At 48.4% G+C, this 16108-nt stretch overlaps 1 protein-coding gene across 6 annotated transcripts in view; it reads right to left on the minus strand.

Annotated features, from left to right (window-relative positions):
- LOC110495568 (neurobeachin-like protein 1) overlaps positions 1–12984 on the minus strand; it is a 77207-nt gene extending 64223 nt beyond the window's left edge. For all 6 annotated transcript variants that reach the window (XM_090207458.1, XM_090207454.1, XM_090207457.1 and 3 more), the window contains exons 1-3: positions 12668–12984; positions 11867–12267; positions 6350–6441 (exon numbers count right to left, since the gene is read on the minus strand). In XM_090207458.1, coding sequence (XP_090063584.1) covers positions 6350–6441; positions 11867–11917 — 143 coding nt within the window. In that variant the 5' untranslated portion in view covers positions 11918–12267; positions 12668–12984. The remainder of the gene's footprint in view (positions 1–6349; positions 6442–11866; positions 12268–12667) is intronic.
- Positions 12985–16108: the final 3124 nt, after the last annotated feature.

The raw sequence follows: 16108 nt of genomic DNA on the forward strand, positions 1-16108 counted from the left end.
GAGAGAGGGGGAGAGAGAGAGTGAGAGAGAGAGAGAGGGGAGGTGGAGTGGGGAGGTGGAGTGGGAGAGAGAGAGAGAGAGGGGGGAGGTGGAGTGGGAAAGAGAGGGAGGTGGAGTGGGAAAGAGAGGGAGGTGGAGTGGGAAAGAGGGGGAGGTGGAGTGGGAAAGAGAGGGAGGTGGAGTGGGAAAGAGGGAGAGGTGGAGTGGGAAAGAGGGAGAGGGAAAGAGAGGGAAAGAGGGAGAGGGAAAGAGAGGGAGAGGGGGAGTGGGAAAGAGAAGGAGGGGGAGGTGGGAAAGAGAGGGAGGGGGAGGTGGGAAAGAGAGGGAGGGGGAGGTGGGAAAGAGAGGGAGGGGGAGGTGGGAAAGAGAGGGAGGGGGAGGTGGGAAAGAGAGGGAGGGGGAGGTGGGAAAGAGAGGGAGGGGGAGGTGGGAAAGAGAGGGAGGGGGAGAGAGAGGGGAGGTGGAGTGGGAGAGAGAGGTGGAGTGGGAGAGAGAGAGAGAGAGGTGGAGTGGGAAAGAGAGAGGGAGAGATGGAGTGGGAAAGAGAGAGGGAGAGATGGAGTGGGAAAGAGAGAGGGAGAGGTGGAGTGGGAAAGAGAGAGGGAGAGGTGGAGTGGGAAAGAGAGAGGGAGAGGTGGAGTGGGAAAGAGAGAGGGAGAGGTGGAGTGGGAAAGAGAGAGGGAGAGGTGGAGTGAGAAAGAGAGGGGAGAGGTGGAGTGGGAAAGAGAGAGGGAGAGGTGGAGTGGGAAAGAGAGGGAGAGGTGGAGTGGGAAAGAGAAAGGGGAGGTGGAGTGGGAAAGAGAGAGGGGAGGTGGAGTGGGAAAGAGAGAGGGGAGGTGGAGTGGGAAAGAGAGAGGGGAGGTGGAGTGGGAAAGAGAGAGGGGAGGTGGAGTGGGAAAGAGAGAGGGGAGGTGGAGTGAGAAAGAGAGAGGGGAGGTGGAGTGGGAAAGAGAGAGGGGAGGTGGAGTGGGAAAGAGAGAGGGGAGGTGGAGTGGGAAAGAGGGAGAGGTGGAGTGGGAAAGAGAGGGAGAGGTGGAGTGGGAAGAGAGGGAGAGGGAGAGGTGGAGTGGGAAAGAGGGAGAGGGAGAGGTGGAGTGGGAAAGAGGGAGAGGGGGAGGTGGAGTGGGAAAGAGGGAGAGGGGGAGGTGGAGTGGGAAAGAGAGGGGGAGGTGGAGTGGGAAAGAGGGGGAGAGGGGGAGTGGGAAAGAGGGAGAGGGAAAGAGAGGGAGAGGGGGAGTGGGAAAGAGAAGGAGGGGGAGGTGGGAAAGAGAGGGAGGGGGAGGTGGGAAAGAGAGGGAGGGGGAGGTGGGAAAGAGAGAGGGGGAGGTGGGAAAGAGAGGGAGGGGGAGGTGGGAAAGAGGGAGAGGGAGGTGGAGTGGGAAAGAGGGAGAGGTGGAGTGGGAAAGAGGGAGAGGGGGAGTGAGAGAGAGTGAGAGAGAGGGGGAGTGAGAGAGAGTGAGAGAGAGGGGGAGGAGAGAGAGTGAGAGCGAGGGGGAGTGAGAGAGAGAGTGAGAGAGAGGGGGAGTGAGAGAGAGAGTGAGAGAGAGGGGGAGTGAGAGAGAGAGAGAGAGAGGGGGAGTGAGAGAGAGAGAGAGGGGGAGAGAGAGAGAGAGGGGGAGAGAGAGAGAGGGGGGAGAGAGAGAGAGGGGGAGAGAGAGTGTGAGAGAGGGAGGAGAGGGGAGAGAGGGGGGAGGTGTGAGAGGGAGAGAGAGAGAGAGAGAGAGGGGGGGGAGGTGGAGTGGGAGGGAGAGAGAGAGAGAGAGAGAGAGAGAGAGAGAGAGAGAGAGAGAGAGAGGTGGAGTGGGAGAGAGAGGTGGAGTGGGAGAGAGAGAGAGAGAGAGGGGGAGGTGGAGTGGGAGAGAGAGAGAGAGAGAGGGGGAGGTGGAGTGGGAGAGAGAGAGGGGGAGAGAGAGAGGGGGAGAGGTGGAGGTGGAGTGGGAGAGAGAGAGGCACGGCAACGAACCGACAAACGACCGTACTGGCGGATCTAATGGAAAGTAATCTGTTTCCCCTTGCTCCACACTTCACTCTCTCCAGTCCCACACACACAGACCACACAGCCTTACGTAACCATCTGACAGGACTGACTGGGCATTTCACTGGTCATGTGACCAGACCACAGCTGGAAGAGCAGAGGAGCACATCACCTCTCACTCGCTCTGTCTCTCTCTATACTGCATGTGCTTCTTCTCCCTGAACGCTCTCAAACAATGGATGCAGCCGTGCAAACATACAGACATGCACAGAACCTTCACACCAACACAGATTCCAGAGCTGGTTATGGAACCCCAACACAGATTCCAGAGCTGGTTATGGAAACACAACACAGATTCCAGAGCTGGTTATGTAACACCAACACAGATTCCAGAGCTGGTTATGTAACCCCAACACAGATTCCAGAGCTGGTTATGTCACACCAACACAGATTCCAGAGCTGGTTATGGAAACACAACACAGATTCCAGAGCTGGTTATGTAACACCAACACAGATTCCAGAGCTGGTTATGTCACCCCAACACAGATTCCAGAGCTGGTTATGTCACACCAACACAGATTCCAGAGCTGGTTATGGAACCCCAACACAGATTCCAGAGCTGGTTATGTAACCCCAACACAGATTCCATAGCTGGTTATGTCACCCCAACACAGATTCCAGAGCTGGTTATGTCACCCCAACACAGATTCCAGAGCTGGTTATGTAACACCAACACAGATTCCAGAGCTGGTTATGTAACCCCAACACAGATTCCAGAGCTGGTTATGTCACCCCAACACAGATTCCAGAGCTGGTTATGTCACCCCAACACAGATTCCAGAGCTGGTTATGTCACCCCAACACAGATTCCAGAGCTGGTTATGTCACCCCAACACAGATTCCAGAGCTGGTTATGTCACCCCAACACAGATTCCAGAGCTGGTTATGTAACCCCAACACAGATTCCAGAGCTGGTTATGTAACCCCAACACAGATTCCAGAGCTGGTTATGTCACCCCAACACAGATTCCAGAGCTGGTTATGTCACCCCAACACAGATTCCAGAGCTGGTTATGTCACACCAACACAGATTCCAGAGCTGGTTATGTCACCCCAACACAGATTCCAGAGCTGGTTATGTAACACCAACACAGATTCCAGAGCTGGTTATGTCACCCCAACACAGATTCCAGAGCTGGTTATGTCACCCCAACACAGATTCCAGAGCTGGTTATGTAACACCAACACAGATTCCAGAGCTGGTTATGGAACCCCAACACAGATTCCAGAGCTGGTTATGTAACCCCAACACAGATTCCAGAGCTAGTTATGTAACCCCAACACAGATTCCAGAGCTGGTTATGTCACCCCAACACAGATTCCAGAGCTGGTTATGTCACCCCAACACAGATTCCAGAGCTGGTTATGTCACCCCAACACAGATTCCAGAGCTGGTTATGTAACCCCAACACAGATTCCAGAGCTGGTTATGTAACCCCAACACAGATTCCAGAGCTGGTTATGTCACCCCAACACAGATTCCAGAGCTGGTTATGTCACCCCAGCACAGATTCCCAGAGCTGGTTATGTAACCCCAACACAGATTCCAGAGCTGGTTATGTAACCCCAACACAGATTCCAGAGCTGGTTATGTAACCCCAACACAGATTCCAGAGCTGGTTATGTAACCCCAACACAGATTCCAGAGCTGGTTATGTCACCCCAACACAGATTCCAGAGCTGGTTATGTCACCCAACACAGATTCCAGAGCTGGTTATGTCACCCCAACACAGATTCCAGAGCTGGTTATGTCACCCCAACACAGATTCCAGAGCTGGTTATGTCACACCAACACAGATTCCAGAGCTGGTTATGTCACCCCAACACAGATTCCAGAGCTGGTTATGTCACCCCAACACAGATTCCAGAGCTGGTTATGTAACCCCAACACAGATTCCAGAGCTGGTTATGTAACCCCAACACAGATTCCAGAGCTGGTTATGTAACCCCAACACAGATTCCAGAGCTGGTTATGTCACCCCAACACAGATTCCAGAGCTGGTTATGTCACCCCAACACAGATTCCAGAGCTGGTTATGGAACCCCAACACAGATTCCAGAGCTGGTTATGGAACCCCAACACAGATTCCAGAGCTGGTTATGTCACCCCAACACAGATTCCAGAGCTGGTTATGTCACACCAACACAGATTCCAGAGCTGGTTATGGAACCCCAACACAGATTCCAGAGCTGGTTATGTCACCCCAACACAGATTCCAGAGCTGGTTATGTCACCCCAACACAGATTCCAGAGCTGGTTATGGAACCCTAACACAGATTCCAGAGCTGGTTATGGAACCCCAACACAGATTCCAGAGCTGGTTATGGAACCCTATAGTCTATTTCTGTACCTTGCGTTTTGAAAATGAGTCCCCGTTTATGACCCTAAAGACAGGCTACATTTGCACAGCGATGGGGGGCGCTTGCCTGTGTGCGCGGAGGCCCCAAGCTACTTTTTAGGGGTCATGGGTCAAAACATTTGAAAACCAATGAGCTAGAGAACAGATGGTTGATTTGCAGTACAGCTAGAGGACCGGGTGCAGCACAAACATCCATAATATGAACTGTTAACGTTGCAACGGGGCATCAAGCAACAGCTACCATAGACATAGACCTACTGCTCTTCTGGTTTGTCAAAATGGATTGGAATTAAACATCGACTTATAAAGCCCGCAATTGGAATCTATTGTTAAAATGTATTATTGCAAAATCAAAATGTGTTATAGATAAAATAATGAAAAGGGCTGTCTGATGGCCTCAATAAATAGACAAGTATTTGTAGTTGAACAAGTCGTTGCCTGATTAGATGTTTTTTTTTATTTTTTTACTTGACATGACTTGCTCTTAGACTCGCCCCGTTCTACTTGGACTGACTCGAGACTCTGCCCGTTCTACTTGGACTGACTCGAGACTCTGCCCGTTCTACTTGGACTGACTCGAGACTCTGCCCGTTCTACTTGGACTGACTCTTGACTCTGCCCGTTCTACTTGGACTGACTCGAGACTCTGCCCGTTCTACTTGGACTGACTCGAGACTCGGCCCGTTCTACTTGGACTGACTCGAGACTCGACCCGTTCTACTTGGACTGACTCGAGACTCGACCCGTTCTACTTGGACTGACTCGAGACTCGACCCGTTCTACTTGGACTGACTCGAGACTCGACCCGTTCTACTTGGACTGACTCGAGACTCGACCCGTTCTACTTGGACTGACTCGAGACTCGACCCGTTCTACTTGGACTGACTCGAGACTCGACCCGTTCTACTTGGACTGACTCGAGACTCGACCCGTTCTACTTGGACTGACTCGAGACTCGACCCGTTCTACTTGGACTGACTCGAGACTCGACCCGTTCTACTTGGACTGACTCGAGACTCGACCCGTTCTACTTGGACTGACTCGAGACTCGACCCGTTCTACTTGGACTGACTCGAGACTCGACCCGTTCTACTTGGACTGACTCGAGACTCGACCCGTTCTACTTGGACTGACTCGAGACTCGACCCGTTCTACTTGGACTGACTCGAGACTCGACCCGTTCTACTTGGACTGACTCGAGACTCGACCCGTTCTACTTGGACTGACTCGAGACTCGACCCGTTCTACTTGGACTGACTCGAGACTCGACCCGTTCCACTTGGACTGACTCGAGACTCGGCCTGTTCCACTTGGACTGACTCGAGACTCGACCCGTTCTACTTGGACTGACTGGAGACTCGACCCGTTCTACTTGGACTGACTCGACCCGTTCTACTTGGACTGACTCGAGACTCGACCCGTTCCACTTGGACTGACTCGACCCGTTCTACTTGGACTGACTCGAGACTCGACCCGTTCTACTTGGACTGACTGGAGACTCGACCCGTTCTACTTGAACTGACTGGAGACTCGACCCGTTCTACTTGGACTGACTCGAGACTCGACCCGTTCTACTTGGACTGACTGGAGACTCGACCCGTTCTACTTGGACTGACTGGAGACTCGACCCGTTCTACTTGAACTGACTGGAGACTCGACCCGTTCTACTTGAACTGACTGGAGACTCGACCCGTTCTACTTGGACTGACTGGAGACTCGACCCGTTCTACTTGAACTGACTCGAGACTCGACCCGTTCTACTTGGACTGACTGGAGACTCGACCCGTTCTACTTGAACTGACTGGAGACTCGACCCGTTCTACTTGGACTGACTCGAGACTCGACCCGTTCTACTTGGACTGACTCGAGACTCGACCCGTTCTACTTGGGACTTGTGACTTGCTTGTGACTCAAATAATAGTGACTTGGTCCCACCTCTGGGGCTATGCTTACCTGGAGGGTGGCTTCTCAAAGTCCACATCTAGACATCTCTCATAGGAGCCAATGAAGATCTCCAGCCACAGCTTCAGGTAGTCTGGGTCCCTCTGTCACAGAGAGGGATGGGAGGACGGAATGAAGGAGGAGAGGGAGAAGAGAGGGTGACGTGAAGAGGAGGAGAGGGAGAAGAGAGGGTGAGGTGAAGAGGAGGAGAGGGAGAAGGAAATAAAAACATGTTAGTGGTTGTCATGTGAGAATAGAGAGATAATGATTCCACTAAATGTAGTATGTCAGGAGGGGCAGATTACAGTGAACTCAGGTGTGAGTGTGTGTGTGTGTGTGTGTGTGTGTGTGTGTGTGTGTGTGTGAGAGAGAGTAATGTGGAGTGCACCTGTCTGCCTGAAAAACAGGCATCGCTACATTCTCTACTCCCGAGGGGAGTCACGAGCAGCTGCCGTTTAGACATTTCCTACATTCCTGGGAACAATGCAGAGAGCCAGAGGACAGCAGCACTGTTCAGACAGCCAGACAGACAGACAGCACATCACCCTCCCACTCTGAGAATGCCAGTCATCTCCACACCCTGGCTAGCCTAAGCTCCATATCTGCCCAGGGTGAAGAGGTAGAGAGGGGGGTAGAGAGGGAGGTAGGGCAGGGGAGTTCCAAGGCTTGCCTGACTGACACTGATTCAGGTCAAGGGGGACTGATAAGAGAAAAGGCCCAGAGTATTATTGTGGAACCAGTAGGAGTGGCAGGAATGAATACTGCTGTGTTAGACTAAGTGTTGTTCAATAAGGCAGTAGGCTATATTGGCTATTCACTAGAAATCAACTGGAAGCAAACGGACCAAAACCAAGAGGGATTACCAGAACTTGTCCAATAAGAAACGTTGGTTTTCGTTGCCAAACGTGTTGCTACGGTGTGCACTAATGAATAAATACACCCCTGGCATGTGCCTGCTTAGTCCGTCAGAGTGTAACACCCGTTTAAGGACAAAACCCACCATACTGGATGGTCGGTCTGCTCGATACATGGTGTTCATTCGTTTGCTGTCGTCGCGGTGTGTTGTAGTGAACACCCACCGATGGCGACTGGCGGACGTCATTTTAGCCCTTTTCCTCATGTCCAATCGGTTTGCAAATTACAGACGACCTCTGTTCAGGGGTGCTAACTACTCTTGTCCGGCAGACATTCAACCATCCTACCAGTCTGGTCCCTGCCTTTCGTCGATTTTCAAGTGACACTTTTGATGAAGTGGTTTTCTGACGACGCCCAAAGTTCAGTTACATGTAAATGACCATATTTCTTACATCTAGCCAATACTATTCAGGGCCCTATAAATGTGCAGCAAGGTTGGTTATGACACTAGAGCAGGGCAGGACAAGTCGAGGAAAGCCTCAGCCTGCTGCGTGTCACAGTGGGAATGGTCCAGAACACGAAAGAATTCCAAAAGTGAGGTCATCAGATCAGCAAGTGACTGAGAGGGACTTGGATACAGAGTTCATTACAAGTGTCGGTCTGTGTACACTGGAATCAACAAGGTTGTACAGCAAAAACATATGACGATCGTGTTCATTCCACTCTCAATGTGTGTGTTCCCTCCCCTTGACTCTGTGAGCCAGAGCAGGTTTGGGCACTAGCCCCAGGGAGTGTGTGTGAGTGGTTAGAGAGAATGCCCTCTTTCACTGGGCAGCCAGGGAGTACAGATGTCCACTGAGGGCTCAGGGCTGAGACAGGGAGGGCAGGGAGGGGAGAGCAGAGAGGGACACACCCTGGGCCTGCTTGCTGTGGCACCACTGCTGACCCAACACCAAGCAACACTGGCCGGATGAATTCAGATCAGATGAGCTCAATATCTGGGTAGCAACCTATTAGTAATATCTCTGAAACGATCTGACAGACTTTAATGACTGATGACGTATTTCCTATTAGTGTGTTTTCTTATGGTCAGCTGGTTTGAGGGGGTGGGTAATCTGGGTTTCCTGTGCCCAACATGTGACCATCCATCCTGATATTAAGACTCAGGGAGGGGGTGGTCATGATAACACATGACCCCATGGGACCTTCCCAACAGGGTGAATTGTGGGTTGTTATTAGTCAGCTGGTTTGGCAGGGGGTTAGACTATAACTTTCGTTGTACCAAGCATGTGACCATTCCTCATGAAATCATGACGACCCCCCTCACTGAATCTTAATAACACATGACCCGGTAGGACCTCACTAGCCTGAGCAGACAAGGTTATCAACATCAATCTTCCCTCAAGGAGATGCCATCCAGAGGAGAAGCCATCCAGAGGAGATGCCATCCAGAGGAGATGCCATCCAGAGGAGATGCCATCCAGAGGAGAAGAGCATTACGAAGGAGTTATATCGCTTCCTTTATGACCGACCCGGCACTGCCCTCCTCACCCTACCAGAAGGGCATGGTTGGCATGGTAACCGAGTATGACTGCTAGAGGAAATGGTGAGAGGCGACTCAAAACCAATGTCTACTGTAGATGTCCCCTCCCTAACAGTTTCTCTGTTTTACCACAATGTCTATTGTAGATGTACCCTCCCTAACAGTTTCTCTGTTTTACCACAATGTCTACTGTAGATGTCCTGTCCAAACAGTTTCTATTTTACCAATGTCTTTATTGCCTTCATGGTCCATCTAGTCACCTTCTCCTCCCCATAAATCTCCAGTACTCACAATCCTGGGATTGACTGATGTAACGTCACCAGTAGTATTTATAGTGCACACATGGGAGGGGCTAAACCACGAGGTGTGGTCGATATATAAACACTATGACATTACTGATGTTGCTGGTGATATTTATAGCACACAGTGAAGGAGGAGAGAGCCGAGAGGAGGGAAAGGAGAGAGCGAGAGCCGGGCGAACGAGCTCGCTCGCCCGGCCCCGCTCTGGCCCGCCTGCCCTGGGCCCGCTCTGGCGAGCCAGAGCCGAGAGCCGGGCAGGCGAGCCAATGCCGGGCGAGCCAGAGAAGGGCGAGGGAGCCAGAGAAGGGCGAGGGAGCCAGAGCTGGGGCGAACGAGCGAGCCCGAGCCGGACGAGAACCGGGCGAGCGAGCGAGCCGGAGCCGAGCCGAGCTAGGAGGCGGTGCCCAGAAGCCACTGCTAGGAGGCGGTGCCCAGAAGCCACTGCTAGGAGGCGGTGCCCAGAAGCCACTGCTAGGAGGCGGTGCCCAGAAGCCACTGCTAGGAGGCGGTGCCCAGAAGCCACTGCTAGGAGGCGGTGCCCAGAAGCCACTGCTAGGAGGCGGTGCCCAGAAGCCACTGCTAGGAGGCGGTGCCCAGAAGCCACTGCTAGGAGGCGGTGCCCAGAAGCAACTGCTAGGAGGCGGTGCCCAGAAGCCACTGCTAGGAGGCGGTGCCCAGAAGCCACTGCTATAGGTAGTCACCAGAAACCACTGCTATAGGTAGTCACCAGAAACCACTGCTATAGGTAGTCACCAGAAACCACTGCTATAGGTAGTCACCAGAAACTACTAGGCCTGTGTTGTTGCTACTTATGGATTCAAAAGGGGATTGGTGCTACCATGATCCAATGATGTATAGTTACACAGGCCTACAGACCTAGTTAAAATGACAGAATATGACAGCCTTTTACTATGACCTACAGCTCCAGGATAAACTAGTTCCTGACCGCAGCACCACTACTCCCTTTAATTAGGCTGCTCAACCGTCAACACTAGTTGCTGGGTGTGACTCCACCCCAGGGACCAGGGTGACTTACTGTGATGTCTCTGTCAACCTCTGGCCCCGTAGTGTTAACAGCCCTGCTTGGGTTAATCATTATAGAGGTGAGTAACAGTTCAGTCACACTGATCTAATGGAAGTTAGAGAGACCACAGTTGTACTGGATATTTTAGCTAGGTAGCCGAGCCAGAACGGCCCAGAGGGCAGGGGACTATCACCTGTTTCTGTAGCGTGAGGCAGCTTTAGGATTGAGTACGCAGCCTTACGATCCTAACCCCAAAGTCAAGGAGTTGGTCATTTTAGCTTAACTAAGCTCCCATTATTGTTCATATGCCATGCTGTGTTAAAGGTCAGTTATCTTGGTACACTAGGGTGTAATGAGCCTATCCCTCAATGAGGTGTGACATCATTAACCTGCGACACTGAAGTGTATGGCATCTTAAGGGCAAGTGGAGACAATGGGCAGCCTCACACAACAAACATTCCGGTGCCGATTTAGCTCACGTGACAGACTACAAGTTCCCCTTGCTCCCGATGTATCCTGGGAACCCTGACACACACTGAAGGGGAGACCCCTGAGCCAGTGTTGACATTGCGGCCGCTCTGGGAGAGGTAAAGGTCCTTACAAATTATTTAAGCAATTTAGGCAAAGCCTCATAGGGTTTGTTGCCACATGCAGAGTGAAATACAGACCTGTTGCTGTCGGAGATGGGGTCAGACAGTAGGCTAGAAGTTCAATGTAAAGACAGTCCCTTAATAGAACAAAGACAATGTGTGTACTCTCCACAATGCCTGCCATTTAACACAGGACTGAGAAGTGAGTGTAAGATCAAGTGTGTTCTCAATGTTTTGTACACGTATTGTTTACAAAGCAGGTAACAAACTAAATCTGGGTTTAAACTAAACTAGCCTGGTCCCAGATCTGTTTGTGCTCTTGTCAACTCATGTTGGGCATGACAATAAGTTAAAGGGCGTTGGCATGACAACACAAAGACTGGCCCTCAGGCAAGATAATACTAAAAACTTGTGCCTTTCCTGCCCTGTGTCGTGTGGGAGAACAGGATAGCTCAAAAGGCTAATGCTTATGAGAGGGTTGTCCTTTTGAGTGGTATTAAAGAGGGAATGTGTTGACTGCAGTTGAGACTCACATGAGAGGCTCAGGCACCAAGCAGTGATTGGTCATCCAGTGCAATGAAACAACTGTAGCTACTACAGTCAATCAAGGGGGAAATAGGTCTAGCTAGGTTGCAATACAAAACAGAATCTATGGAATTGTATTATACCCTTGTACATACCACAAGACGTCGCTCAACTCAAATCTAAATACCAGGAGATAGCCTTTACACAGTGCAGGACAGTCCAGCAGCTGTTACTGAGAATAGTGGAGGAAGAACAGGATGGCTTATACATTCAAGCCCGATTACAATTCATCATCTTGGACATGTTCTGTTATAATCGCCACCCAGCACAACCAGAAGAGGACTGGCCACCCCTCAGAGCCTGGTTCCCCTCTAGGTTTCTTCCTAGGTTCTGGCCTGTCTAGGGAGTTTTTCCTAGCCACCGTGCTTCTACATCTGCATTGCTTGCAGTTTGGGGTTTTAGGCTGGGTTTCTGTACAGCACTTTGTGACATCAGCAGATGTAAAAAGGGCTTTAAAAATAAATTTGATTGATTGATAATCACCCATTACATCATCTCAATATACCACAGCTATTGTAATAGACCTAACTGTCTGGTCTTACTGACAGTACACCGAGTTTATACTCCGAGATGGGCACAGATTCTAATGCATGTTTTATGTGTCAAACAGATCAAGAGACAGGTTTGTTTACCTTGTTGCAATACAGCATCCAGACCTCGTACAATCTTTCATTTGATGCCATTCTCCAAGGCGCGTGGTGGGGTTCCAAACAGAGGTCAATTCTCCGGATTCCTCATATTGAGCCCCTAGCTATATCTCCTCATTCGGGCATTGCTCGTATACATATCGACTTGAGATGTTAAGTGAAACGTCACAATGAAAGACAACTCCTTTCTATTTAGAAAGGAAAAACAAAATATTAAAATGTAATCCCAGTGGCGTTGTTTCTGGATTTTGGAACTTCCTAAAGCATTATTCCATCGTGAATTATGGATTCCCAAGGTTTCGCGTTTCCTGCTGTGGTGAGATTTCCACGGTCAAAGTCGCACTAGGTCCACTTCTCGACTCATATGCCACTGACTCTGCCCCTCTCTGGAAAGCCAAGCCACAAACAAAGTTATTATATCAGATAGACAAGTTCTGTGGCGCCAGTTTATGAATAGTTAACAGCACTTGTTTATAAACACAACACAAGTAGGCTATACCTTTGATAACGTTAGCTGACTGGTTATGATAGCTAATTTAGGTTGCTGTAAACAAACACTATGAATCAGCCATCAGCCCAGGCTCGTTCTGTTCAATTAGATCTCTGCTCTTTTGCAAGAGAAGGATACAGCTGACGAAATAAAACACAAAGCTAACTAACATTAGCAAGCTAACTTGGGGTTGCAGTACGCCGAAAAACGCTCGAGTTAGCAAAGTTACTTAGCTAACAAGCTGTCATTGTGAAACAAGGTGGCTCATATGAATTAACTAGCATTATCGTTCTTACCTGTGATGTGTCAAAACGACGAAGCCTTTTTTTCCTGTCTAACGTTACTTCTCATTTGACACAAACGACGAAACGCGTTTGTGAATTTGCTTGACCTTGCCCTAAAATGTAGACATTTAGAAATGTCACCACATAAACAATGCAAACGCACGCATTACTAACGAAAATGACAAAATGTTACAGCCAGCCCATTCCTGTACACTGGGATAGCTACAAACAACACTGGCGGTTAGTGTTGTGGCACTGCCACTCGTGAAGCTGTCTACAATGTGCAAAACGCGGCCAACTACTTCCTGATGTCAACTTTTTCCATTTTCAAAGTAAACGTTCTCATTTATTAAGCCCAAGGGAATCTTAAAAAAAACGTTTTTTAAAACAAAACATAGGTAGAAGTGTTTGTGATAAATAATCATGTTGCCAAAATTGACAAAATAACTTAAACGATTAACGATTTATTAATTGTTTTTTATTTTAAATACATAAATAAATATAACTGAACTGAATCCAAACTGGATTTGGCCTAAATTAGCCTACTGTTTTAGAGTTTAGACAAAATACAGCCTACCAACATATGGGGATACTTACAGAAGACTGGCAAAGCCAATAATAATAAAAAACATTGATTGGGCTAAACCCGCTCCACAATGAGCAGGGGTGCACATAACTCAGATCGTGAATTTATTTTGGAAAACATAATTTTATAAATGGGAAAAGCTAAACAATAACTGATTTTCATTTAAAAAACGGTGCTTTTATTTTGACATGTAAATCCGGAAGTCAAAATATTTTTGTATTCAGCTGTCGTCAATTGCCTTGCTAGGATAGGCTGAATAAGGGGAGCTTTGAATATAATTACATTTATTTGCCGGCCACAATATATATTTCAGAGGCATAAGACATTCAGCTATACATGTATGTCTATGGAGGAATTATTTCAGTATTTTTCTTAGGCTGCAGAGTTTGCGACAGTCATCAAGCCCTTTACGTTGCCGATGTGGAGCTCGTGGGTCGTTAGGGGTGGGTCTTGGTTGCGAGGGAACCGAGCTTAAATTTGGCTGTGATTGGTTACTTTCAGCTGATCACCATGTTGTTATGCAGTTACCGCCTACTAGGGTAAAAATTATAGGAGTTCCTCAGTCGTAACATCATATGTTATCGGAATCTGTCAGGGGATGACGCTGTCGACGACGTCGCACGGAACCATTGGTTGATATATGCAACATCTGAGCAGGGGATTGTGTCCATGATGTGGCAAGCTGATACTTAAAAAATATCTAGCATGCATCATCAACAACTGGGCAGAGGAACATAGCCATAAGTATTTTTTATTTTATTTTATTTTATTTCACCTTTATTTAACCAGGTAGGCAAGTTGAGAACACCTTTATTTAACCATGTAGGCAAGTTGAGAACAAGTTCTCATTTACAATTGCGACCTGGCCAAGATAAAGCATAGCAGTTCGACACATACAACCACACAGAGTTACACATGGAGTAAAACAAACATACAGTCAATAATACAGTATAAACAAGTCTATATACGATGTGAGCAAATGAGGTGAGATAAGGGAGGTAAAGGCAAAAAAAGGCCATGGTGGCAAAGTAAATACAATATAGCAAGTAAAACACTGGAATGGTAGATTTGCAATGGAAGAATGTGCAAAGTAGAAATAAAAATAATGGGGTGCAAAGGAGCAAAATAAATACATAATTTAAATACAGTAGGGAAAGAGGTAGTTGTTTGGGCTAAATTATAGGTGGGCTATGTACAGGTGCAGTAATCTGTGAGCTGCTCTGACAGTTGGTGCTTAAAGCTAGTGAGGGAGATAAGTGTTTCCAGTTTCAGAGATTTTTGTAGTTCGTTCCAGTCATTGGCAGCAGAGAACTGGAAGGAGAGGTGGCCAAAGAAAGAATTGGTTTTGGGGGTGACTAGAGAGATATACCTGCTGGAGCGTGTGCTACAGGTGGGAGATGCTATGGTGACCAGCGAGCTGAGATAAGGGGGGACTTTACCTAGCAGGGTCTTGTAGATGACATGGAGCCAGTGGGTTTGGCAACGAGTATGAAGCGAGGGCCAGCCAACGAGAGCGTACAGGTCGCAATGGTGGGTAGTATATGGGGCTTTGGTGACAAAACGGATTGCACTGTGATAGACTGCATCCAATTTGTTGAGTAGGGTATTGGAGGCTATTTTGTAAATGACATCGCCAAAGTCGAGGATTGGTAGGATGGTCAGTTTTACAAGGGTATGTTTGGCAGCATGAGTGAAGGATCCTTTGTTGCGATATAGGAAGCCAATTCTAGATTTAACTTTGGATTGAAGATGTTTGATATGGGTCTGGAAGGAGAGTTTACAGTCTAACCAGACACCTAAGTATTTGTAGTTGTCCACGTATTCTAAGTCAGAGCCGTCCAGAGTAGTGATGTTGGACAGGTGGGCAGGTGCAGGTAGCGATCGGTTGAAGAGCATGCATTTAGTTTTACTTGTATTTAAGAGCAATTGGAGGCCACGGAAGGAGAGTTGTATGGCATTGGAGCTTGCCTGGAGGGTTGTTAACACAGTGTCCAAAGAAGGGCCAGAAGTATACAGAATGGTGTCGTCTGCGTAGAGGTGGATAAGAGACTCACCAGCAGCAAGAGCGACCTCATTGATGTATACAGAGAAGAGAGTCGGTCCAAGAATTGAACCCTGTGGCACCCCCATAGAGACTGCCAGAGGTCCGGACAGCAGACCCTCCGATTTGACACACTGAACTCTATCAGAGAAGTAGTTGGTGAACCAGGCGAGGCAATCATTTGAGAAACCAAGGCTGTCGAGTCTGCCGATGAGGATGTGGTGATTGACAGAGTCGAAAGTCTTGGCCAGATCAATGAATACGGCTGCACAGTAATGTTTCTTATCGATGGCGGTTAAGATATCATTTAGGACCTTGAGCGTGGCTGAGGTGCACCTATGTATGTCTAAACCCTCTGTCTATTTCTACAATTTCTCTTCTTAAGATCTGTTTTTACACCTAACCCTAAGCACACTGCTAACCTTATGTCTAAACCTAACCTGACATTAAGATAATAAAACACATTTTTGTTTTCTTTATTTTTATATTTTTTACAATATAGCCAATTTCGACTCTGTGGCTGTGTTAACTAGTGACAACCGAGTTCCTTCAGCTTTCTACTCAGAGAGCAGAGGCAGGGGCAGAAGGGTTTAAAGTATGTTTTCTCATGACCCACTCATGAGAAATTATACTTAAAAAACATTATTCTTGAGAAAAGGTATTATGGTGTGCAGATAATTTGATTTCTGCCTGATGTTAACTAAAATGCCGTGAAATAGTTTTTAGTTGCAAGGTAGACATGAGCCATAAGGATGAAAATAATGAAAAATGCAGCAAACGCTCAAACTTGAAGCATATTGATAAAACCATGTCTATGTATTCATTC

Source organism: Oncorhynchus mykiss, chromosome 18, assembly GCF_057628025.1.
Source record: "Oncorhynchus mykiss isolate SJ-2025 chromosome 18, ASM5762802v1, whole genome shotgun sequence".
Lineage (NCBI taxonomy): Eukaryota > Metazoa > Chordata > Actinopteri > Salmoniformes > Salmonidae > Oncorhynchus > Oncorhynchus mykiss.